The sequence below is a fragment of the Pongo abelii genome, chromosome 22, assembly GCF_028885655.2.
Source record: "Pongo abelii isolate AG06213 chromosome 22, NHGRI_mPonAbe1-v2.0_pri, whole genome shotgun sequence".
NCBI lineage: Eukaryota > Metazoa > Chordata > Mammalia > Primates > Hominidae > Pongo > Pongo abelii.
Window position 1 is genome coordinate 42,632,413 of NC_072007.2, and position 24,564 is coordinate 42,656,976.

Consider the following 24,564-nt stretch of genomic DNA (forward strand, 5'->3'; position numbering starts at 1 on the left):
ATTTCTCTCAGGTTAGACACCCACACTTTTTTCCCACATGCGACTTCCCCTCGATCCCAGATTTTAACATGAGCCCATGATACGGCACTAAGATCTCAAACACAACTTCTGTAAGCCAGTTAAGGCCTTGAAAACAGGTTTGTATTTGCTGTTTGACCACAAGTCAGAGGAGACATTTCTTGACCCTGGATTTGACAGAAATAAAACATTCTGAGACTGTCTTGGCAATGCTTCCTTAGCTCCGAGAGCTGGAGGGAGATGAGCTTCAGTGCAGCCAGTGTAAGGAAATCAGGAGATAAAATCTGGATCTGGAATGGAAGGGTTGGGGTAAGGGGTCACCTTTTACTTGGCTGTCTGGGCTCTCCTCTCTGTCAGACTTCAGCAGAGTCGGCAGAAACAGCGAGTGCTGCATGAGCATCATGTGGACCACCGGGAGCTGGATGAGCTTCGTGCGCACGGAGCTTTCTGGGCCGTACAGGAGCTGTACGGCGGTGAGGAGTGTCTTTAAAAATGTGTGGTCCTGGTACCGAAATCTAGGCGGCGAGAGTCAAAGGGAAAAGAGCTTTGCTAAAAGGAAAATTTATTTTACAGGAAACAATAAAAATTCTTTTTCTCAGCATTTTATTTATTTATTTATTTTTGAGATGGAGTCTCATTCATTCTATTGCCCAGGCTGGAGTACAGTGGTGCAATCTCAGCTCACTGCAGCCTCTGCCTCCCAAGTGCAAGTGATTCTCCTGCCTCAGCCTCCGGAGTAACTGGGATTAAAGGCATGCACCACCATGCCTGACTAATTTTTGTATTTTTAGTAGAGACGGGATTTCACCATGTTGGCCAGGTTGGGCTTGAATTCCTGACCTCAGGTGAGCCGGCCTCCCAAAGTGCAGGGATTACAGGCGTGAGCCACTGCGCCCAGCCATTTTCTCAGTATTTTATTAAGAAAATGTTCAAACAACACCAAGCTGAGAATTTTGCAGCGAATACCCTATACCCACCATCTAGGCTCTACCACTGACACGGCACTGCATAGCTCTATCACAGTCCTGTCTGTCCACTGACACAGGGAGCACTTCTCAAAACAAGGGAGGGATGCAGTGCATTTATTTTCTTTTTCCTTTTTTTTTTTTTTTTTTTTGAGACAGAGTCTCGCTCTGTTGCCCAGGCTGGAGCGCAGTGGCGCGATCTTGGCTCACTGCAAGCTCCGCCTCCTGGGTTCACACCATTCTCCTGCCTCAGCCTCTCGAGTAGCTGGGACTACAGGCGCCTGCCACCACGCCTGGCTAATTTTTTCATATTTTTAGTAGAGACGGGGTTTCACTGTGTTAGCCAGGATGGTCTCGATCTCCTGACCTCGTGATCCACCCGCCTCAGCCTCCCAAAGTGCTGGGATTACAGGCGTGAGCCACAGCGCCCGGCCCAGTGCATTTATTTTCTTTATGACTCAAACACCAAACGAACTTCCTGCTTAGTGGAAATGCCAGGAGGCATGAGAGCAGCTGCGCCTGAGAAAGAGGCAACTTAGTGCCTCCCAGGTCACCTTGCCCGGCCTCCCTCCTTCCTCACTCTCCTCTACTCAGAACTTCCATCAAATGGTTCAGAAGCCTTCTATGTCCTAAATCCCTTCAAAACCCACTAAGGAAAGGAAAGCAACATGCTCTAAAGAAAGTGTTTTTCAGTCCTATACGAATAACTTTAACCTAAGATGGAAAGAAATGTCATAGTTCTGTGATGGTAACCTATAGTTGTCATTAACCTGGTACCCACTCTCACTTCTCTTTCTCCTCTTGCGTGAAATACTTTTCTCTGTTTCAAGTTCATGGGATGGTCAGGGAAATAAAAATAATGCATGACTATCTGATTGCCCCAAACTGAAGAGTTGGAATGTATCAAGGGTCAGGAAGGATGTGAGGGAAAATGAACGCTAACACACACTCTGTTGGGAGTACAAATTCGCTGGCTGGGCACAGTGGCTCACACCTGTAATCCCAGCACTTTGGGAGGCCGAGGCAGGTGGATTATCTGAGGTCAGGAGTTCGAGACCAGCCTGCCTAACATGGTGAAACCATGTCTCTACTAAAAATACAAAAAATTAGCTGGGCATGGTGGTGCGTGCCTGTGGACTCAGCTACTTGGGAGGCCGAGGCAGGAGAATCACTTGAACCTGGGAGATGGAGGTTGCAGTAAGCCGAGATCGCACCGTTGTACTCCAGTCTGGGCAACAAGAGCAAAACTCTGTCTCAGAAACAAAAACAAAAACAAAAAATTTGCTCAACAACTTTGGAGAGCAGTTTGAGCATCTAGAACTGAAGATGCACCCACACTAAAAGCTAGTAAGTCCCCAATCCACCCCAAGAGACATGATAGAGACTGCAAGACTATAATGGGAGAGAATGATAGAATGAGACAGAGAAAGAGAAAAACAGAGAGGGAGGGAGAAAGAGATGTGATGTAAAGGGGAGAATAGGGAGAACAGCCTAGACATTTGTCAGTAGAGGACTGGCTAAGTAAACTGAAATATAGTCAAAAGACCGAATATTCTACAGCAGTAAAAATGAACGACTTAGATCTACAAGTATCAACACGGATAAATTAGAAACATCTCAGTGAACCAAAGGATGTATAAAGAATGATACATTAAAAAAAAAAAAAGAATGATACATTAGTGTAAAATGTTAAACACGCTAAATAATATTAACAACATATTAACACTCAGTGTATGAAAATACAAAATAAGATACTGACGAGACAAAGCAGAACCTCAGAAGAGTGCTGACCTTTGGTTAGAGATGGATGAGAAAGAAACAGGACAAACACAGAAAACTGTCAGCATGTATTAAATGTGGGGGCTACTATTATTCTCTGCACATTTCTGTATTTCTTTAAATAGTTCTTTTAAAAGACCGCTTCTCTCATCATCAGAAGCACCCTGTGTCAAGAGGTAAATCATTTAACTTCTCCAACTTCTATCTCTAAAAACGAGGTGACATCTGCTCCACCACATGAATTATGCTAATAACAAGCTATAAAAGAGGCTTTGCATGATGAACGACATTCACACCTTTACTGAAGGGCACCAAGAAAATAAAATCAACTTACTTGAGTCCCGTCTTCACGAATTTCTGCCAGTCACCAGGATCAATGTCATTAAGTGCATGCTATGAATAAAGTAAGTAAGAAATACACATGAAACATCTCAGTCTACAAAATACTAAAAGGTCCCAGCTGCAGAGCCTTCAGAAAGGCGTCTGCCTCCATGGCCTGACTCCTCCTCTGTAAAACCCATGATCAAAGGGTTGAAAAGAGGAGCGCCGGTGTCCCCTTCTGCACTGACACTTGTGATTCAACCCAGTAGCTGTTCTGTTCTGGACTCTTTGTGCAATTATTATTATTTTTTTTAATAGAATAGGCACACAAATTTATTAATGTGCATGGGAAAAATCACTGAGCAGTTACTCTTGTTTGCACAATTCTTGACAAGCATGTGATAGCTCAAACTTACAGGGACAGTGAGCAGAACCAAGATTAATCTTAAAACAAAAACTAAAACGCAGAATATGAAATTACACTTAGAGCCATTCAGTAAATATGAAACACAGTCACCCAAACAATCCACAAGAGCATGAAGGTTTTGGATTTTTTTTAACTTAAAAAAATTGTTTGGTTATTTCTGATAGTAGCTCTGATTTTTTATCAGCATAATTGTGTTTATCAAATAGTCAAAGGAAATTTCCTGAGTAGTCCTGTTATTTTTTTCCTTTGTCTATCATTTCAAATAGCACTTAATAGATTTGTAATTAGCCTTTTATTAAACAGCCAATGAAAACCACTAGTGTGACACCTTTACCCAGCCTCCAGGACACAGGGTTGGATGACATGAAGAGGTCTGTGGAACTGGACCATCAATGCTGGCTCCAGAGAGACCAGCTACAGGCTACGTGTGTGCAGGCTGCTGCCTCCCGCCAGGCTGCTGCCTCCCGCCAGGCTGGCGCCTCCCGCCAGGCTGGCTGTGCAGTGGAGGCCACAGTTCCAGAAATCACAAGGAAATCCAAGGAGATCCTGGACCATCAGCTGAGGCATATCTTACAGTCGTGACTTTTTTTTTCTTTTCTTTTTTTTTTTTTTTTTTAAAGAGATTGGGTCTTGCTAGGTTGCCAAGGCTGGAGTGCAATGGTGCAATGGCTATTCATAGGCGCAATCCCACTACTGATCAGCACAGGAGTTTTGACCTGTTCTGTTTCCAACCTAGGCCAGTTCACTTCTCCTTAGGTAACCTGGTGGTCTCCTGCTCCAGGAAGTCATCATACTGATGCCAAACTTAGTGTGGAAACCTGATGGGAATAGCCCGGAACCTCTGGGCTCAAGCGATCCTCCTGCCTCAGCCTCCAGAGCAGCTGGAATTACAGGCGCATGCCACCATGCCTGGCTCATCACATTTTTAAATACATGTTCTCTTTCCCCCAGCATTTCCTGCAACTGGACATAAATGGCCAAGTGTGCAAAAATGGACCATGCAAAGATGTTTATCACAGCATTCTTTATCATAATAAAAAACTGGAAAACCACCCACAGGTCCAGTATCATACAACTGCGTGATACGTGATGGTACATCTACCCATCTACCACTGACCACTAACAAAGTCACAGCAGGTCCACAGTCATCGGGTGGGAAAAAAAATCTCTAAATATGGTATTACGCTAAAAACAAACAAAAGACCAGGCTACACAGAGCATGCATAATATCCTATTAATACATAAAATTATACATAATTTTATCACACACATGCAGATATATAACAAGGTTTCTAGAGGGAAATTCACCAAACTTATAATGAGATAGACTCTGGGTAGTGGGAGTTTTTTTTTGTTTTCTTCTCTATTTTTTGCAGTGTTAATACTTGCAATGAGTATGTCTTTTAGCCCTATGATCACAAAAACCAGTAATTCCAAATTTTATGAGTGGTAGAGGAGGGTGGACATCATACAGTGGAATTCTACTCAGCAACAAAAAGTAAGAAACTACTCATTCCCACCACATGGATGAATCTGGAAAGCATCACTGAACTTAAAGAAGTGAAACGCACCACAGTCGACACACTATATGATTATACTGCACAGTTCCAAGTATACAAAGGTCTCAAACAGGCAAAACAACCTCAGGGTTACAGAAATCAAAAGAGTGGTTGCTTTGGAGGGAAGGGGATTTTGAGAAGATGCACAAGAAACTTTCTGGGATGATGAAAATCTTCTTGGATAGGAATGTGGGGTACACAGATACATGAAGTACACATATTTCTGTATATTTCAAAATATATAAACTTACCTCAATTAAAAGAAAAGGCAGGTAAGGAGGGAGGCAACCCTCTAAAAGAGCCCAGTCTGTCATTCCATCATCAAGCCACCCACTGGATGGAGAGGATTAATGGCCAAATATCTCTAAGTTTTGTGAAAACTATAAACCTACGGACCACGAAGCTCACTGAACCCAAAGTACAAGAAACTTGAATAAAACTACTCTGAAGTGTATCATTATCAAACTGCTTTAAACCATGTCAAAAAAAAATCCTAAAATCAGTCAGAGAAAAAAGATACCACACACAGAGAAACAAAGGCAAGAAAGGCAGGTTTCTTACTGGAAGCAAAGCAGGCCAGAAGACAGAAAAACAAGAAGTTTGAAATACTTAAAGAAGGAAAAAACTATCAACCTAGAATTTCATACCCAGTGAAACTTCCCAACTTGTTTTATGAGGCCAGCATTACTTAATCCTTAAGACCAAAGACATTGCAGGAAAATAAAATTACAAATATCCCTCATGGACACAGATGCAAAAATTCTTAACGAAATATTAACAAATCAAACAATATATAAAAATAACACATCAAAATCAAGCAGGCTTATCCCAGGAATGCAAGGTTGGTTTAACATTAAAAAATTTGTTAATATAATTCATCTTATTAGTAGACTAATCAAAAAACAAGACATTATATAACATCTCTAAATGGAAAAAAGCATTTGACAAAAAGCATTTGACAAAATCCAACATCCATTCCTGATAAAAGATGGTTCATCAATTCTGGGGTTATCCAGTATCTGCCACTCTGCTCCAGACACAGCCCCTCTCATTTCCTATGGGGCCATATTCATGCCACATGGCTTGAAATGCATCTATAGCTTGGTTTGTCTAGCATACTCTTTCCCACATAAATTTAAACTGGATCTCTAAGAAAAGACACTTACCAACAATGCATTTAATCTAAGCAGCATTTCCTTCTCCTGATCCTGAGTATTATCATCTTGCTGGCCACCATTGAAAGACACGATCAGCCACTTCACACAGGACTCCAAAAGGGTCCTTCTCCAGGCACACAGCTCTTCTGCTGACCCTTCCAGAGCTGCTGAAATGGAGTCGGCCACAATCCACCTGCAGCAGGAGATGAGAGTCAGAGACAGAGAGCAGGCTTAAATCCTTCTGACTTTACGTATAATCCAGCATCACAAAGAGCCATATGGGATAGATGCTGAGTCCTGCTCCCCACACTACCCACTCACAGGAATCACAGGCTTTCCTGGACTCTTACTCAAATGCCAAAGATATACCAAAATTTTTACAAGCAAGGGAAATACTATTAGTACACCAGGAAAAGGATATGTATGTCCAGACTTTTTCTAAATCAGGGTTTCTCAACCTCAGTGCTACTGACATTATGGGACAGATAATTCTACCCTTTAGAAGCCAGAAGCAACACCCCCTCATCCTAGTTGTGACAATAAAAGATGTCAGACATTGTCATCACCCCCTGGGAGAAAATCACCCCCAGCTGAGATCCATGGCTCTCAGGGAACCCGACCCAGCCATCTACTTGTAGAGATGTACAAGCTCCAGGCAGGATGGCTGGAAGTAGAATTGTCATAGCAACTGCCTGATCACAGATGGGGCATAACAGTAATGCAGCAGTTTTTCAATGACTTACTCCATGAATTTAAAAAAGAGAAAAGTGAAGCCGAGAGGAGAACATCCTGCAACCAACCCAAGCCTTCATACCTCTTGTGACTGCTTGGGGTGTGAAGCAAGCTGGGCAGGCGGTCCATGAGTACACTCAGATCCTTGGCTCGTGCAAACGGGACCAGCTGTGCCAGGATCTCCTGGTATGGCCCCGACGCTGGGGGACTGTCAGTGCTAAGAAGCCTGCTCTGTAGCTGCCTCCACAGGGTCTTCCTCAAGACAGGAATGACAGCGGAAGACACTAGGGCAGAGACACAAAGGAGAAGTCATCACACCCAATGGTGGGCTGGAGCCAGCTTGGACCAGCTCATAGGAACTGGCTGCTGTATTTTAGGTATCCTGTGACCCTGGTGATGCCACACTGGTGGCTTGAAATTGGTCACAGCAGGAGTACTGACACCATGGAAACTGGCACACCTGTCTCCTTCAAGGGTCCTCCCCTATCTCATCAGTCAACACTCTTGATGTATACTCTTCAATCCAGGGGCCCTGGCTATAGCCGCTATTTCTAAGCTCATGATGAGACCACGAGTGCCAAGGTTCTCAATTCATATGGGATTCATTCTTCAAAGCCATGGAATAGGGAGGGTAGCTGCTATGGTTTGGATGTCTGTCCCCTCCAAATCTCATGTTGAAATATGATCCCCAGTGTTGCAGGTGGGGTCTAATGGGAGGTGTTTGGGTCATGGAGTCAGGTCCCTCATGAATGGCTTGGTGCAGTCCTTGTGGTAGAGTGAATGAGTTCTGGCTCACCCTATCAGTTCCCAGAGTGCCAGGTGTTAAAAAGAGCCTGCCACCTCCTGTGCCTCTTGCTTCCCCTCTGGCCGTGTGATCTCTGCAGAGCTGGCTCCACTTTTTCTTCCACCATGAGTGGAAGCAACCTGAGGCCGTCACAAGCAGATGCTAGCTCCTTGCTTCCTATACAGCCTGCAGAAGCATGGGCCAAATAAGCCTCTTTTTTTTATAAATCACTCAGCCTCAGGTCTTCCGTTATACCAATGTTAAATGGACTAAGTGCCCAAGGACAGGTATGTCAAGCACCACTGACTAGAAGATTCCTAGTTGCAGGGCGCTATTTACTTTTTAAAACCTCTGTCATCAATGATAGGAAGTTATGCAAAACAGAGGCAAACTGGTGAGTAAAAATCATCCATGCATTCAACAAAAGGGAATTATATCAAATTTGGGGTAATCAAAAAGTGCCTCAGCTCTGAAACCCAGTGAGTGGAGACAGAAGAGAGAGCTGAACCCAGGCCGCCTCGACTCAACATCAACTCACCAACATCTCCCCAGAGGGCAGGGAACCCTGGGACATGGGATGGATTGGCGCCCAAGAACTCCTTCAACGTAACAGGACAGCCCTAAATAACCCCAGCTACTGTACCCAACTCCCGCCAGCTTCACATGGGGGAATTCAGACCTGATGGGGCACAAGGTGCTGTGCCTCAAGCCACAAAGTAGGGAGACTGAAGGGAGACAGGGTACTGGGGAGAATTACTCCATCTTTCTCCATCTTCAGAGTTGTGTCAGACACTGGAAACTAACCCACATCCCAGAACCTGAATTTCTAGGGTTTAAAAATGGCCATGCAGTTCACCTTCTTAGCCCGTGCAACTTAAGACTCCCAGCTGCCCAAAGCTAGCCTTTCCCTTACCTCCTGCTGGGCGTGTGAAGTGGCTCCGCACCCTGCACTGGAGGTACACATGGATGAGGGGGAGGAAGTCATCCAGGTCCCCCTGGAGGCCGAGCCCTGGGCCAGCCCGCAGGCACCACTGCTCGAACCACAGCAGGTGGGTGCAGCTCTCCCGGAGGAGCAGGGCAGCGATGCTGAGGGACGCCTGCGTGCGCCAGGCCAGGCAGTAGTCAAGCAGATCAGCCCCGACTGCGGGGGCCAGCACAGGGTCTCTCTGCAGAGTGTGGAGGAGCACCGTGTCCAGCTCATCCACTGCTAGCGTGGGCAGCAGAGCCCCCAGGCCTCTCACATACTCGGAGGACCACAGGAGCTCACCACTCTGCAGCTGATCCTGGGGGCTGCAGGTCAGCAGCTGCACCAGGGTCTTCCCAAGAGCATTCAGGTGTCTTTCTCTCCCAGGGGATTTCGTGCGTTGCTGGGTCACGAGGCGTGTCTCAGGCAGGCTCAGCAAGGCCAGGGTGACCTCACGGAGCTGGGCACCCTTCATGTATGGATGCAGCTCCTGCAGGGCCTCCAGCTGCAGCGGGGTCTTTGGTGGTGATGTGGCCGGGCCCGCCCTCCTGTTCTGAAGTTCCTTCAGCACACTCTGGGTGATGGCCTCTGAGTACCTGGCCAGAAGGCCCAGCTGCCCAATGTTCCGGAGGATCGGGGCACTTGCTGCCAGCAGCTGAAGGACCCCTGCACTAAAGTGGGTGGCCAGGAGCTTCACGAGGACAGGGCTGAGCGTGTGCGGCGGGAGGGCCTGCTGCTCCAGGGCCAGGAACCAGCCCTCCAGGGTGGGGTGCCTGAGGATGGCCACAAGCACCTCCTCCAGCGTCTGAAAGGCAGTGATGAGGCACAGACGTCACACAAGGCACGGGGCTAAGAGAGGGGCGGCAGCTGCCACACAAGTATTCACTGTTGTTAGCGGGACAGAGAGCAGAAGGCCCCTTTCCTAATCCATTCCATCCTCAAGCCCACATTTCCATGCCCCCCTCAGGGGTGCCCAAGGCGTCCTAGCCAAGCCCAGCCAGAGCTGTCATCCAGTTGTACCACAATCGCCTGAGGCACTCCACCTGCCCCGGAAGGACTGGACTGTGACCTGGCTGGTGCCCCACCCACATTTGTGAGCACGTGTCTGAAGAACGCAGCCTGGGTTAATTTCCAGCATGGGAAAAGTGCTCTCTATGGTCACTCAGTGTGGGGGGCGGGCCGTGCAGAAACACCACCAGGTGAGTAAGATCAATCAGCTGCTGGCTTCTCCTCAGCGGCCTTGCCCTCCTAAATAAATCTGGTTGAGGGACATGGGTGTCTACTTACAGCTGGGGTGATGTCAGTTTAGATGAGACCATGTGTCCGGGGAAAGTGGGTTGGGATTACACCACCGTGTGTCTACGATCCTGAATTGAAAGTAATCCTGTCTCCACTGTCAGGAGGAAACTGGGCCTCGAGTGACCCCACAAAACCCCCAAACTAGTTCTGACCTGGCCAACTGAGTAAACATTGAGCAGAACGCAGTTGAGCACCCTTGCTGGATTAGAGAATAATTTCATTCAGTCGTTCCTCACAACCCTGCTGAACCGATTCCTCGCCGACACTCCACCAGTTCCCAAAGACAGAAAGAAATTTTCTTTCCTTATTTATTCTTAGGGAAGGAAAGAGGAGCCTATCAGTCTCCACTCAAGCTTTACCAGTTAAAAACAGCAAAGCACGATTACATATTGAGAATGCTTTGCCTCACGCTGACTGGCGAATAGGTGGTCCCACCCAAGCAAATACCTCCCAGAAAGGCAACTCGGAGCTCAAAGGAAAAAAGTGTATATTTCAATGAGATTGTGAGACAAGGAACATGTCTGCCTCCTGAACCCGGTAAAACAGGTTACATGGCAAACTGTGACAGAAATAGTCATCCTGGCCCCAATTAAACAGCCTGCTTCCCAAGACTCCCAACAGGACAGAAAGGCTGCTGCTTCTCGGAGCAGTCTATTTCCTGTGTGTATTTCCTGTGAAAAACAGCACCCGCTGCCCACCTTTCACTCAACACAAGCTGCAGCTATTCACACTGTTTCTCAGCAGGCTCACCTCACACAGTGTGAGAGAAAGCTGTCTGCAGGGAGGCTGACTGTGCACAGAAAAGCAACTGGAAAGAGAAATGCCCAAATTAAACCGCAAGCTGGGCGGGTGCCAGAAGTTTTTATTATCTCTGCTGTAGTTTCTGCATTCCCCAGTTTTCCCACAATGGACCCATGTTTGTTTTTAATCAGAAGTGAAGAGAAAGCCACTGCCCATGACTCTGAGAACAGGCTACCAGGCGACCTGTGGTGGTACCTGATCATTGGCCAACTCCAGTGAGGCCACGGACTCCATGTCCAGGAAGAGGTCGGCTTCGGCCCGGGCGGCCCCGCATCTCTGCTGGTTCTGGGCATCTAGCTGCTCACAGTGGACAATCAGGCGCCTGAGGAGATCCAGGAAGAGCTGCAGGAGGGGCGGGCCCGCACTTCTGCCCAGCTGTGAGAACAAGAGCACGAGCCTCAGCAGGGAAGAGAAGGGCTCACAGCCACCAGGCAGTGACTTCCAGGGCCCGCGTTTTCAGAGCAGGAGGCAGGCTGAGATGGCAACTCCTCACAGAGTGTGTGAGACCCCCGTCAACGCAACGCCATTTCTCAAGTAAGAGATGTGTCTTCCTAAGCCTTGGTGAAACACAAAGGTTGTTTTGACTAAACTGAAAGGGACAGGCCCACCTCAAAACTTAAAAATCCCTCGAACCACATCAGGAACAGAAATTCATCAGCCAGCTACTAAACTAATAAACTTAAGAGGGAGGGCTGGGCCAGGCACGGTGGCTAACGCCTGTAATCCCAGCACTTCGGGAGGCTGAAGCAGGTAGATCACCTGAGGTCAGGAGTTCAAGACCACCCTGGCCAACATGGCGAAACCCTGTCTCTACTAAAAATACAAAAATTAGCCGGGCATGGTGGTGTGTGCCTGTTATCCCAGCTACTAGGGAGGCTGAGGGAGGAGAATAGCTTGAACCCAGGAGGCAGACGTTGCAGTGAGCCAAGATCCTGCCATTGCACTCCATCCTGGGCAACAAGAGCGAAACTCCATCTCAGGGAAAAAAAAAAAAAAAAAAGAAAAAGAAAGAGGGAGGGCTGGGTACGGTGGCTAATGCCTGCAATCCCAGCACTGTGGGAGGCTGAGGCAGGCAGATCACTTTGAACCCAGGAGTTTGAGACCAGCCTGACCAACATGGCGAGAACCCATCTCTTCAAAAAACACAAAAATTAGCTGGGAATGGTGGTGCATGCCTATAGTCCCAGCTACTTGAAAGGCTGAGAGGTTGGAGGGTAGCTTGAGTCCACTGAGGTCGAGGCTGTAGTGAGCTATGATGCACCACTGCACTCCAGACTTGGTGACCAAAAAAACGAAGGCCCGGCAGGGCCACCAACCCAATCTACTGTAGGAAGGGCTCTGTCTTGACCAGAGCTGCCCTGAAAACAAAGTCAGGCTGACCTGGCTCCCATCTGCAGCTGCTGAGGGATACGAACAGTTTGCAGCTGAGGTCTGGACAGAACAGCACTTAAACTGCCTCTGCAGTGAGTTTCAGGGAGGAAGAGTATGCTGAGCTGCGGGCCCGACTCAGAGAAGGCTGAGCTCTCTGGTGGCAGAGCTCTAGAGCCTGTGGAGGATGGGGGCAACGCTGACCTGGCCGAAGTTCTCCACGGTGCTCCGCAGGTAGAGCAGCACCTGCTTGGCCACGCGCAGGACCTGCTGCATGGAGAGGCGTGGCATGGTGGCCTGCAGCTGCGCCTGGATGTGCTCGTCCTGAAGTGCCTGGCTCTCGTAGGCTGCCTGCAGCAGGGCTGTGAAGGAGGAGGCCAAGGGAAGGGCAGGGGGCGAGGGGCTGCCCTGTGCCTGCAGCAGCTGAGGCAGACAGCAAAAGGTCGGGGAAGAGAAAGACACATCACCACAGATGAAAATGGTCATAGGCACGGGTAACACACAACAAACGGACATTTCACAAAGAAGCACATGCTGGGATAAGACTAACGAATACGGGACCGCATGGCATTTTACTTCAGTAGAGTAAGTTCTGGTACCATGTCATGCGTACTTTCCTAGAGCATTTCCACTGACCACATGTGAAGGCCCAAATCATGCTGCTTCTACACCCCTTGGAGAACAAGGCAGGAGCCCGTCCCACAGGCAGGAGCCACGTATGACAGAGGCAGGATGTGAATCACAAGAATCACTAGAAAGGGGGAAATCAGCCCACAGAGAAGCCCGCTCTGCAAGTGGCCTGCCTTCGGAAGACCTTCCCCAGGAGCTGCGGGTCGAATATTTTGTTAGAAGGACAGAAGATGGGCAGAACACAGAGAAATTTCTGGAGCCCTTCTGCCTCAAACTGAAGTTATTCATATCTTCTAACGTTACTACCAAGCTGCCTTCTTTATTTACTCCACGTGGCTTATGTTGCTATAATTCCATTTGACTTCCTTAGGCTAATAAAACCCAAGGCTGTAACATGCCCTGAAACTCGGTGGTTGTCAGAGTGTTCCCCAAGCCAGCAGCAGCATGTGTGAAATGCAAATTCTCAGGCTCCACCCAGAACTGCCGGGTCAGACACTGTGCGGCTGGAGCCCGGCAGTCAAGTTTGAATGGGCCCTCTGGGGAATTCCAACACACCCCGGAGGGTGAGAACCACTGCTAAGTCTTATTCCACAGAAGGTGGACACCCACTCCAAGCAACCACGAGGGGCAGGACAGAACCTCTAATACCGTCACATAAGTTGCTGTCTGGCTATCACTGTGGCCTATGTGTGGAGGAAGGTGGCAACAACATTATGGGTGAGGGCTCTGGAGCCAGACTGCCTGGGCGGAATCCTGACTCCGCCACTGACTGGTGTTGGAACTGCTCTGGGCCTTGGTTTCCCCATGTGCATAAAGGATGGTGAGAGTCCCGGCCTACTTCTCAGAGTTGCAGTGAGGATTAAACGGCCAAAAATACATGTAGTATACTTAGTATAGGACCTGGTATGCCTCCAAAAAACACACAGAAAACATGCAATCGTTGTTGGCTATTGCTACCAATATCACAAGACAAGGAGGGTCTAAGATGTCTGCTTTTTCGAACGCAGCTAAAATGAAATGAATGCACAAAAACGCATACCACAAATTTCGTGCCCCACACAGCATTGTAAATACTCTGCATTGGAGCCAGAATCCCATTACGAGAATGTAGTCCCCAGCAAAAGAAAATATACTTTTTCCTTTCCTTCCCCAGCTTTAGCAGAAGAGACCCTGTTGGAGGCCTTGAGGGGCCATGTGTGACAGCTGAGCACAGTTTGTCTAAGGCCATGCTAAGGTCCGCAGAGGAGAGCCAGGAGACAAGCACGCACAGATAACAAGGTAAGGAAAAAAAGGAAGAGGCAACGCTCCTGCCCCAGGCTGGAAGAGGAATTAACCTATTGTCATTATCAGGGAGCCAATGAGAAATTTAATGTGGCTGCATCACTGAGTCCTGTGTGTTCAGTTATGTTAGCTGAGAACCAGGGATACTACTTAGCTTCCTCTCTTATGCAGGGGACTTTAGGGTAAGAAATTTCACCCTGCAGGCTGTCTGGCTACCAACTGCATAGCTGTGGCCCAGCCAGCTGGGACCCTGGGAAGAACCCTGCACAGGAACAGTGACCACAGCTGTGGCTGCAGCTCACCCAGGCCTCTCGGGCTTGCTCCGGGATCCAGAGGCTGTAATATCTGTTAAACCTTGAGAGCTGGTGGCAGCAAGGCACCGGGCATGGAGGCTCAAGCTTGTCATATGCCTGGAGCAGGAGACACAGAGCCAGGGGGTCCCTCTGGGTGTGGAGGAGGTCAGTCAGCACCGCCGTCAGATATGTCACAACGTTTTCCGCTGCAAAGGAACGAGATGCATGTGGGAAGAGGCTGCCTGGGCCCACCCTTCTGTGACCTACCAACGCCACCTTCTTTCACATACATGCAAGACCCTGAAAAATTCATGCAACTCCATGAGGGGACACATAACCACAGGGAAGGAGGTGCTACTACTGGAGACTGTACTAGGCTCTGTTTTATTAAACATACAGAGCAAAGTGAGACATCCGCTCCCGAGGCCCAGGAGTGAACATCCCGGCATGTAAAAGGCCAGGCAAAAGCCACCTGGGACCAGGACTTGCTAGGTGCTCACCAATCCATTTACACTGCCTCAGCACACAAGCCTCTCTTGCGTGTAGGCTGGGACCACACGCCTGGTTAGTCACTTCCAGGCCATAACACCTCTTGCTTGACTGTCCACCCTTTCCACTTCCCTTTCCATGGTGATCTTGGAAGCCATAAATTGAGATGGCATAGCTACAAAATGGGAGCAGCCTCAATCCCTGACCAACCTCCTGAAGGACAGCCAACCAGAAAAGCCACCTGGCCTGTATTGGACCATAGCATGGTCTAGAAACAGACCCTTATTTATTAAACTACTGACAAGTCAGGGCTTATTTGTTACTGCAGCAAAGCCTGAGTTCTCCCAACCAATCATGCTACTATAATCTGTGAGAACTTCCTTGGGTCTAAGTTGCCTGGAAAATTCAACAAGTATGAAGGATTCATCCTCTGCATCAACGTATCAAGAATAAATGTTGACGAAAAAACATCAATGTTACAGGGGCTGTCTGGGCAGCCAGGCAAACACATTATTTCAGACTCATGCTCAAATGACCAATTTCCCAAAAGCCTAGCCAGCCCCAAGATCCCTACCCCTGTGCTCCTAGTTCTGCTGGCTGGGTAGCTATCACTCTGGGGGTTCTGACCTCCTGTTGCCCTGGATTCTCAGCAATTGATCCCAGAGCCCCTAGAATCCCACCTCCCACCCTGCAAAGACTAGCTGGCCAGATGCAGCCAGAACATCCTGACTATACACAGGTACCTGCTTCATTGCCGGTCCCAAGGAGCAACTTATTCCTGGCTTCCAGGGCCGCAGGGACCACAGCACTGAATGGGAACGTGAGCAAGATCATGTCTTCATTTAACGTGAACCCTATTTCCTCATCCAAGCCTTCACTGCCCTCCACCAGGACATCCACCATGTCGAGAACATCTGAGACAGAAAGAGGAGAATCCAGGTGATGTGAGAGCCACTGAAGGGTTTCATTGCAAATACCCACAGGGAGGCAGAAGCAGAATACGTGCAAAAAGAAAAAAGCCAAATTCTTCTCGGGGGGAGCATTTAATATAGTTTGACTCTAAACAGACGAAGACATTGCCTATGAAATCTTTCATATCTTTGTCTGATAAAATGCAGGATATTCAGCTGAGGTGATAATAGATTGAAGTTTCCTCAAGTGACACAAGAAGCCCAGGAACTTTAACCCAGATATTCAGGCAAACAAGCCAAAATCTGAGAGGCAAAATAGTGTGAGGGTTAAAGCACAGGCCAGAGCCAGAGTACCTGGGTTCTAATCCTGACTTTGCTATGTAGTAGCTGTATGAGCTTGAGCAAGTTATTATACTAAACCTCTCTGTGCCTCAGCCGCTTTATCTCTATATAAAATGAGGAGAATAATAATACCCTTTTCTCTTGGGGTTGCTTATGAGATTTACATGAGTTAGGACTTAAAAAGAGCTTAAAACCCTACCTGGCACCCAGTAAATACTACGCAAATAAAACAACAAGTGTTTCCCATTACATGAACACATAAGGAGATTATTTCCAGAACAGGCTGGTCTTTGCTGCAAAGGGACTGTGTGCACTTGGCCTAGGGCATTAGTGCAGTTCTTGTTCTCAATCTCTTAACACGTCACTGTGGCTTGGTCTTCAGTCCTCTGAGCAGCGCAGAACAGAATGGAACATACCGTCAATGTGGGAGATGGGAATGCTCATGTCATCGGCTTCTTGCTTCGACATAGTGGCCTGCAGCGTGCTTGCTTCTTGGACAAAGTCAGATGCTTTGTCTGTGTATGAATAGGGATTCGCCACCAATGTCAATAAAATCTGGGCATTAAAGAGCCAAATGGAAAGCATTCAGATGGTCACAGGTGAAATGAAGAAGCCAAAAAATGTCACTGGTCAAAATCAAGGGAAGTGATACTATGTTCAATCCTTAATCAGAATAGTTTTACTATGAAGTTGGGTCTAAACTTTTTATTGTGGAGTTAAAAAAAATCTCCTTTTACTATAGTACTACTTTTAATATCGCTTTTGGTATACCTATTCCCCTATGCAAAAACAAATTCCCAAAAGGAAATGAAACAGTATGCTGTAATATATACCTATTTTACAGATTCTAAAACTAAGTAGATTCTGAAGTCTCAGCAAGAATTAGGAAGTAAGCCAGGATGAGAAGCCTTTTGGTGCTGGTGCATCAAAAATGCCTCGATTACGCTAAGAAGTTAATATAATTATCTTTGAGAACGTTCCTTTATGTGGGAAATATGTGCTTACGCGTTCCAGAAACTGAATCACAGTCTCTTTGTCCTCTTCTGTGGTGTTCTCTAAATGCTCCAGCCAGAGCTCCAGCTCCTTCCAGGTGTGCTCAAACACCCCTGTGTCCCGCAGAATCTGCCAGAAAGTAGGCACTGGTGAAAAAGTCAGAACAGAACGTGCTTTCTTTCTTTTCTTTGAGACAGGGCCTCACTCTGTCACCGAGGCTGGAGTGCAGTGGCACAATCTCGGCCCACTGCAACCTCCGCCTCCTGGGTTCAAGCAATTCTTCTGCCTCAGCCTCCTGAGTAGCTGGGACTACAGGCGTGTGCCAACATGTCCAGCTAATTTTTCTAATTTTTTAGCAGAGATAAAGTTTTGCCAAGTTGGCCAGGTTGGTATCAAACTCCTAGCTTCAAGTGATCTGCCTACCTTGGCCTCCCAAAGTGCTGGGATTATAGGCATGAGCCACCACACCCAGCCTACAGGACCCACTTTCTGTCGGAGGTCAAGCAGTTTCATTGTGCTCCAGCACCACACGCCCAAGGAGCACGCAGGGGGTGAAAGTTTCATCCCATTTTTCTCTGAAAGTTAGTCTTTCAACATAACATCCCCATTGTTGAGGGAAACAAGCAAATCATTCTGTGCTCTCTCAAAGACAATAAAATCTGGCCAGGCGTAGGGGCTCATGCCTGTAATCTCAGCACTTCAGGAGACTGAGGTGTGAGAATTGCTTGAGCCCAGGAGCTTGAGATCAGCAGAGGCAACATAGTTGAGACTCTGTCTCTACAGAAAATAATAATTAAAAAACTAGCCAGGTTAGTGGTGGTGTGCACACATGCGGCCCTAGCTACTCAGGAGGCTGAGTTGGGAGGATCACTTGAGCCCAGAAGGTCAAGATGGCAGTGAACCGTGATTGTAGCAGTGCACAGCAGCCTGGGTGACAGAGTGAGAGCCTGTCTCAAACAAACAAACAAAAAAGACAATATGATCACTTCTCTCAAGGCTACTTATCCTTTATCCTCATTTCCTAAATAAAAAGAAGGGAAAAAATTTGGCTGCTACTTAGGAGCCAAAGACCTCTGGATTTTCACAAAGATCCAGGTAAATGTGTAAAACTTGACCCCTCACAGCTACTCAACCCTCAGCCTGTATGAAATTCTCCAAGGTCACGAGCCAGTCACATCATATCACTTCAATGTAGACCTCAAGACTCACTATTCCAACAGAAGAGAAACTGGTATGAGGCAGGACTTGAATGTGCAGAAGTGACAAAATGATTTCCCTAAATGGTCTGACAGCAGAAACTCAGAGTCTAAGAGGCCTCACGGCACAGAGCCCTGCAACAGCATGCACCGAAGGAAAGCCTGACTGTGCCAATTTCACCTATTTGCAGTTAGTGATCACGAAATCTAGCTGCGGTCAGGTTCACAGCTGCACTACCTGGAAGGAAATGGCAATCTATGGAGGTCAAGACTTAGACTGCCACATTCTTTAAGCAGCTCGAGACAGAAGGCTGTAAGTGCAGCAAGGTTATCAGCATTTCAAATAAAAGTGAAAGGTCAAACCTCTGTACCCTAAACACAGTGCATCCCCCAAGCTGTTTGTTGCAGAGCAGAAATGAGGACTAGATGTCCTACTGCTATCATAAGACCTGACATAGCTCTGGAAACATGAGTATCAAGGACAAAAAAAGAGAAGGAAATAAATTCCTATTCTCTTCCACTGGCTTTGATGACCCATGTGCTGTGGGTGATGGATTCGGGCAAAAAGGCTGAAAGCCCTGGAGAAGGCCGGAGCCTGAGAAGGAGGAAAGAGGCACTGCCTAATAAACACCAAGAAGCCAAAATTTAGTACTGAGCCTACAACAAGCTAGAAATGACCTACCTAAAAAAAAAAACAAAACGTTTTTCCAATGCACCAGGCTGCCTCTCAGGAATGTAGCTATGTAAGACACGATAAATTAAACTGCCATAAAACCTTCTATTTTAAAACTAAAAACAATCCCAATACCTCCTGAATTCAACAACTGTTAACTAAACACTTACCATAAGGAAGATCTACACAAAATGCTTTTCAGAGTTAGAAACTGGTAGAAAATGCTCACCTTCATGATCAGAAGTTTGGTCAATGACTTCAGTTGTAAATGGCTACTGGTCACAAACATTTTCATTAGTAAGTAAAATACCGATCGTTCACCTCCAATAATTTCTGCATCTGGGCCTTCCTAGAGTTTAAACAATATTACGTATCTTTAGTATATATAATTACATATATAATTTTAATATACAGTTATATATTAGAAACATACCATGGGGCCAGGCGTGGTGGCTTACACCTGTAATCTCAGCACTTTGGGAGGCCAAAGCGGGCAGATCCACCTGAGGTCAGGCATTCGAGACGAGCCTGGCCAACATGGCGAAACCCTGTCTCTACTAAAAATACAAAAATTAGCCAGGCATAGTGGCGCATGCCTGTAGTCCCAGCTACTTGGGAGGCTGAGGCAGGAGAATCACTTGAACCCAGGAGGCAGAGGTTGCAGTGAGTCCAGATGACGCCACTGCACTCCAGCCTGGGCAACAGAGTGAGACTTCATCTCCAAAAACAAAAAACAAAATATAACGTTAACAGGAGCCATCACTTGCTGAACACACAGTATGCTGCCAGGTCCTTATCTCATCTCATTTTAACGACAATTTGGCAGGAAGAGTAGCAAGAGTAAGCACAGGTAGCCCTGTTCCTGTGCTGGAGACGTTCTAGGGGCCCAGCTTACACTGACTCACTGAATCCTCCCAACACCCCTGTGAGGTGGGTACAGCTGCTACCCTATTTTACATATGTGGAAACTGACGCACTGAGAAGGCACCTGGCTGTTTACTGGGAACCAAGGCAGATGCTGTGCTGTCTGGTGGATGGTGAGCAGGAGGGACCCCAGGCTGTCTAAGTCCATCAAATGATGTCCTCATTACTTTCATCACGATGCCAGTGCTGATAGAATGGATTGCTTATGCATAATTTATCCTCCTCAAAAGGCTTTTGGGCTTCGAACACGTCTTCAACAAGTACATGGAGCTCCATATCCCCAGTCCAAACTCTACTGAGCCGGTGTGTCTCACTGCAGCCCTTGGCAATGAGGACAACCCTGAAGATGGTGAGGTGCTGGTTAGCTTAGGCAGAGCCAGCAGATATAAGCATAAGGTGGGGCGCAGGATATAAATTCACACCAGCTCTTTCAAATTATGAGGCCTGTGTTCACTTTCCAACTAAATTATCAAGATCCCATGAGCCCAGTTGAGCTGGAGTGAAAACCAATCAGCAATGCCCGAGCCTGTCACCTCCCTAGGACTGGTGGCAATGACCTCACATCTCAGTGGAATGGTGGCAAGCAGAGCTCTGGGCAGTACCACCTGGGTCCCATCCTGGACCTACCACTCATGGACAGGACCCTGCAGAAGGTTCTGATACTCTGTGTCCAGCTGCCTTGTCTTTAAGTAGCATGAACCGAGCAGCCACATGAAGCACCCGTAACCTGCCCAGCATGCGAGTAAGTTCTCAGTAAGAATGATCCTCAGCTACAATGCAGGGAAGCCTCAGAACGGGGACTCGAGGGAGAGACACATAGTCCCAGAGGCACAGCATTCTTAAGTCTTCCTGGAAATGTCAAGTGTAAAAATGACAACACACATTTCCATACTACTGGTTCCATATAAGATCTAAGTCATTAAAAAATACATCAGCTCAGATTATAAGAAACACTTGGACAATGATTAATTTTGCTTGATCATGTTCCCTCCTCCTCTTTGCATAGAAATGATGCAGCATCCTGGGCTTAAGCCCAGCGTAAATATCTGTGGCATCCTGAGCTTCCCTTTATGATTTAACCTTATGTTCTCCAAAAAGTTCTGGAAGATATTTTATTAAAGACCTAGAAAAAAATGCTAGCAATGTCTACTGATTCTTCCACCAGCCTCGACCCTCTCCTGACTTGGTTATCTATTCTCATCTCGTCTTTAATTCTTCCAGGATGAGGACAAAAGAAAAGGAATGTATTTTATTTTGTTTATTATTTAAAAATGAGAAAAATGTAAAACAGTTGAGATAAACAAGAAACTCCCTGGACCCAGCAACAATGTATTTGCAGCAAGGACATATTAAGCACCCTAGTTTACAAAAGCAAGCAGGTTCCCAGGCCTCCTGGTTCATGAATCAGGACCTCTGCTGTGGGTCTCTCTAAAATGAGAACTGTTAACCTCTTGCATCTTGCCCCATCAGGTTCTGAGCCAGTTAGCAATTCATCAGGCCAAGAAGCCACCCGGCCCAGCAGGTTAGCTTAGGGCAGAAGACTGGGAGTTCTGCTTCCTACCTGTGCCTTTAACCACAGAAACTTGTTGGCCGGTAGCTCCAGGGCCACCTTCAGCATGTGGTGCTGCAGAACGGGAGGCACCTCCTCTTGAAGGCCCTGCTCAGAGATGACACCTATGGGTGAAAAAGAGGCAGGCTGAAAAGGGTCACGTGGACGTGGGTGCCCAGCAATTGCTGCCGTGGCCAGAAGGACAAGGAACTCACCATGGAGAAAGAAAAAGGGTGGATGCAGGGTTCTGTTTCTCTGTCCTGTGCTCACCCTCACATGGCACATCTCGCCTGATGTGCCCCCATGCCCTGGTCTGCCCAAATCTTTCAACAAAAAGCCCAAATCCCACTTGCCTGAAGAAACCTTCCCATGCCTCACAGCCCACACTGACCCTGAACAGCTGCAATCACTGCACCCACCATGTGCCCTCCAGGGGTGGGCTCTCGCTAACGTTCTCCCTGGCTACCCAGACAGCAAGCATTTTGTGGACAGAGACTGCAGCCACCTGTGCCTGAGACTGGGTCCTCATCCTCTAGCCGGCTCTCTGGGCTTCTCCTTTGCTACCAAATACTAAATGGCCACATTCTAGTAAATTTCATATTTCCACAGCAAAGAGAACCTTTCACCTTCAAATGATTAAAAAGTGAATTGCAGCTTTTGAAAAGGAGTATTTCAATAGCTCATATAAATTCCAAGAATGATATTTTTGCAAGTCTTCTGATCCATAAAGTGGATCAGACAAACTTTACCATCCAGGAAACATGACCAGACAACACTGCTACTTTACAAATTTGAACCTGACTCAGTGGGGTAAAAGATGAAGTAACTATGTCAAAAGTGTCTCTGCATGAACAGGATGTCCCTTCTGCAGGACCCTCGTTTCTGCTACACCCTCTGCACCCCTGCTCCCTTGAAAAGTGACTAGAGTTAACGTCACATGATCAGATTTGTGGGCCATTCATGCAGGTTGCTCAGCACTCGAAAGCTGGCTGGCTTCTTCCACTATTCTCACTGCTACCAAGTGTTCATCTGATACTTACTTAAGGAAGACCAGCTATTTAAAAAATACTGATGCAAGTACAATTTCTCAGGCTGACGGATGAGCACGCAGCCAACCGTCCACCAGCCTTCCCGATTCTTGGCTGCAGGGCTCTGCTCTGGTTTATTGGCACTTCCTCCATCTACACTGGCAGCAACAGTGGCGGCTTGTCTGTAAGCCCTTGAAACCCACCTTTCAGGAGCTTGCTGAAGTCAAAATTGTACTGCATGACCACGTGGGGGACCACCTTCTGGTAGAGGCATATGACCTGGAGCAAAACAGCTTTCAAAAGAATGGTTTCCACATCATCTGCACAAAAAAAAGAAAAAGAAAGAAAAAGAAAAAGAGAAAGAGAAAGAAAGGAAAGAAAGAAAGAAAGAAAGAAAGAAAAAGAAAGAAAGAAAGAAAGAAAGAAAGAAAACAGCTTGAATTAGAAAACATACTGGTTCTTTGTCCTTGAGCAGCTGAACCAAATGTGGCACCACATTGCAGCCAACTGCATGCTGTACACCGAGGCTGCAGACAGACTGCTCAGTACCTGGATCTAAGGAGTCAACGTGGTAAAAATGTTAAAACTGTTCAGGGGGTCTGGGTTAAAACCTCATTTCACTGCTGTGACCTTAAACAGGTTCTGGTCATTCTCTCTCCCTGTGCTTTCGTGTCTTCATCTGAGCAACAGGGACATACAGCAGGGCCTACCCTTGCAGGGCTGCCGTAGGGATGAAATATGATACAGACATAAGACACAAAGCTCAATGCCTGACCAACAACAAGGCTCTGAGCTCTATCTGCAGACCAAGAGACAGCACCCCCATACTGCCATCCCTGGAAAGGCCAGAGCACATGGCACCCAACACTCAAGTCTTCAGAGAGACACAGTGCTTGCATAAAGATGGGCATGTTTCTAACAGATACTAAAATTCAATCTATGATTCCTTTCCAATTCTTCTCCCTAAGCGAAAAAGGATATAGACACATTCACAGCCAGAGGTGCCTTGAAACAAGAACTGCTCCAGGACTCTCTGGATAGGAGCTATCCTAGACTGCCAGTGTCAGCTCTGTCCCATGCAAAAGGCAGAGGGTCTCCCTCACCCCTGAGACCTTACCGCACTGGCGAGCATCGCAGGCAGCCGGGGCCCCATCACTCCTTTTCTTCCCTTTCTTGTCATCCTGTTTGGTCTCTTGCTTTTTAAGTGACTGCCAGACCCACACGATAGTGTTCAGGTCTGGTAAAATCTAAACGGGAAAAGGAAGCAAAACATTAGTTGTAGTCAACCACGAAGGGAGACAAATGAACTGAACATACTAACTAGATGCAAAAAACAGGGAGTGGGTGCGAGTCTAGAGGAGTGTGTGTAAGAAGGAGAGGGAAGAGTGGTGAGAAAACAGGCCCACATCCACATAAGCTCTGCTCTGCAGTATAATTTTTTTTTTTTTTGAGATGGAGTCTCACTCTGTCGCCCAGGCTGGAGTGCAGTGGGGTGACCTCAGCTCACTGCAACCTCCGCCTCCCAGGTTCAAGTGATTCTCGTGCCTCAGCCATCTGAGTAGCTGGAACTACAGGCATCCACCATCACATCCAGCTAATTTTTTGTATTTTTAGTAGAAGCGGGGTTTCACCATGTTGGCCAGGCTGGTCCTCGAACTCCTGACCTCAGGTGATCCACTCATCTTGGCCTCCCAAAGTGCTGGGATTACAGGCGTGAGCCACCGTGCCCAACCATGTTCTGCAGTATAATTTCTAGAACTATACACAGTAAGGATTTGGTGAACAGGCAAGTGCTGATCATTAAAACAAACCCCTTAAGCCTCATTCACCTACGCAAAAGACACAGGGAACAAAGAAAGACTTTCTCAGGAGCAGCTCAGGGAAAGCTGCCCTGTGTGACTGGGGCTCTCAGAGCAGCCGGCCAGTTTACAGAAGCCTGGCCTTCAGCCATAGGAAGCAAGAGGGGCTTCCTGAGCCACTGCATCCCTTCTCACTGGGCCACAGTGTGGTCTGTGTGTGTGCCTGCAGCCATAGGTGAGGGGTAAGGACACAATCTACCCCTCGACAACATCACCACGGCT

General features: G+C 47.3%; 1 protein-coding gene and 1 long non-coding RNA gene across 5 annotated transcripts in view; one reads left to right on the forward strand and one right to left on the reverse strand.

Moving 5' to 3' along the window:
* The window catches only part of URB1 (URB1 ribosome biogenesis homolog), a 118,888-nt gene that overhangs the window by 65,271 nt on the left and 29,053 nt on the right, over positions 1 to 24,564 (reverse strand). For all 4 annotated transcript variants that reach the window (XM_024239472.3, XM_063720872.1, XM_002830634.6 and 1 more), the window contains exons 12-26: positions 23,601 to 23,730; positions 22,687 to 22,803; positions 21,468 to 21,580; positions 19,212 to 19,331; positions 17,126 to 17,242; positions 16,537 to 16,675; positions 15,611 to 15,781; positions 14,388 to 14,584; positions 12,379 to 12,597; positions 11,002 to 11,181; positions 8,656 to 9,511; positions 7,041 to 7,242; positions 6,236 to 6,419; positions 3,097 to 3,155; positions 340 to 533 (exon numbers count right to left, since the gene is read on the reverse strand). In XM_024239472.3, the coding sequence (XP_024095240.3) occupies positions 340 to 533; positions 3,097 to 3,155; positions 6,236 to 6,419; positions 7,041 to 7,242; positions 8,656 to 9,511; positions 11,002 to 11,181; positions 12,379 to 12,597; positions 14,388 to 14,584; positions 15,611 to 15,781; positions 16,537 to 16,675; positions 17,126 to 17,242; positions 19,212 to 19,331; positions 21,468 to 21,580; positions 22,687 to 22,803; positions 23,601 to 23,730 (2,998 nt within the window). The remainder of the gene's footprint in view (positions 1 to 339; positions 534 to 3,096; positions 3,156 to 6,235; positions 6,420 to 7,040; positions 7,243 to 8,655; positions 9,512 to 11,001; positions 11,182 to 12,378; positions 12,598 to 14,387; positions 14,585 to 15,610; positions 15,782 to 16,536; positions 16,676 to 17,125; positions 17,243 to 19,211; positions 19,332 to 21,467; positions 21,581 to 22,686; positions 22,804 to 23,600; positions 23,731 to 24,564) is intronic.
* Positions 9,298 to 24,564, forward strand: part of LOC129052306 (uncharacterized) — a 35,994-nt gene continuing 20,727 nt past the window's right edge. The window contains exons 1-2 of the long non-coding RNA XR_008517292.1: positions 9,298 to 9,905; positions 13,958 to 14,082. This is a non-coding gene — a long non-coding RNA (uncharacterized LOC129052306). The remainder of the gene's footprint in view (positions 9,906 to 13,957; positions 14,083 to 24,564) is intronic.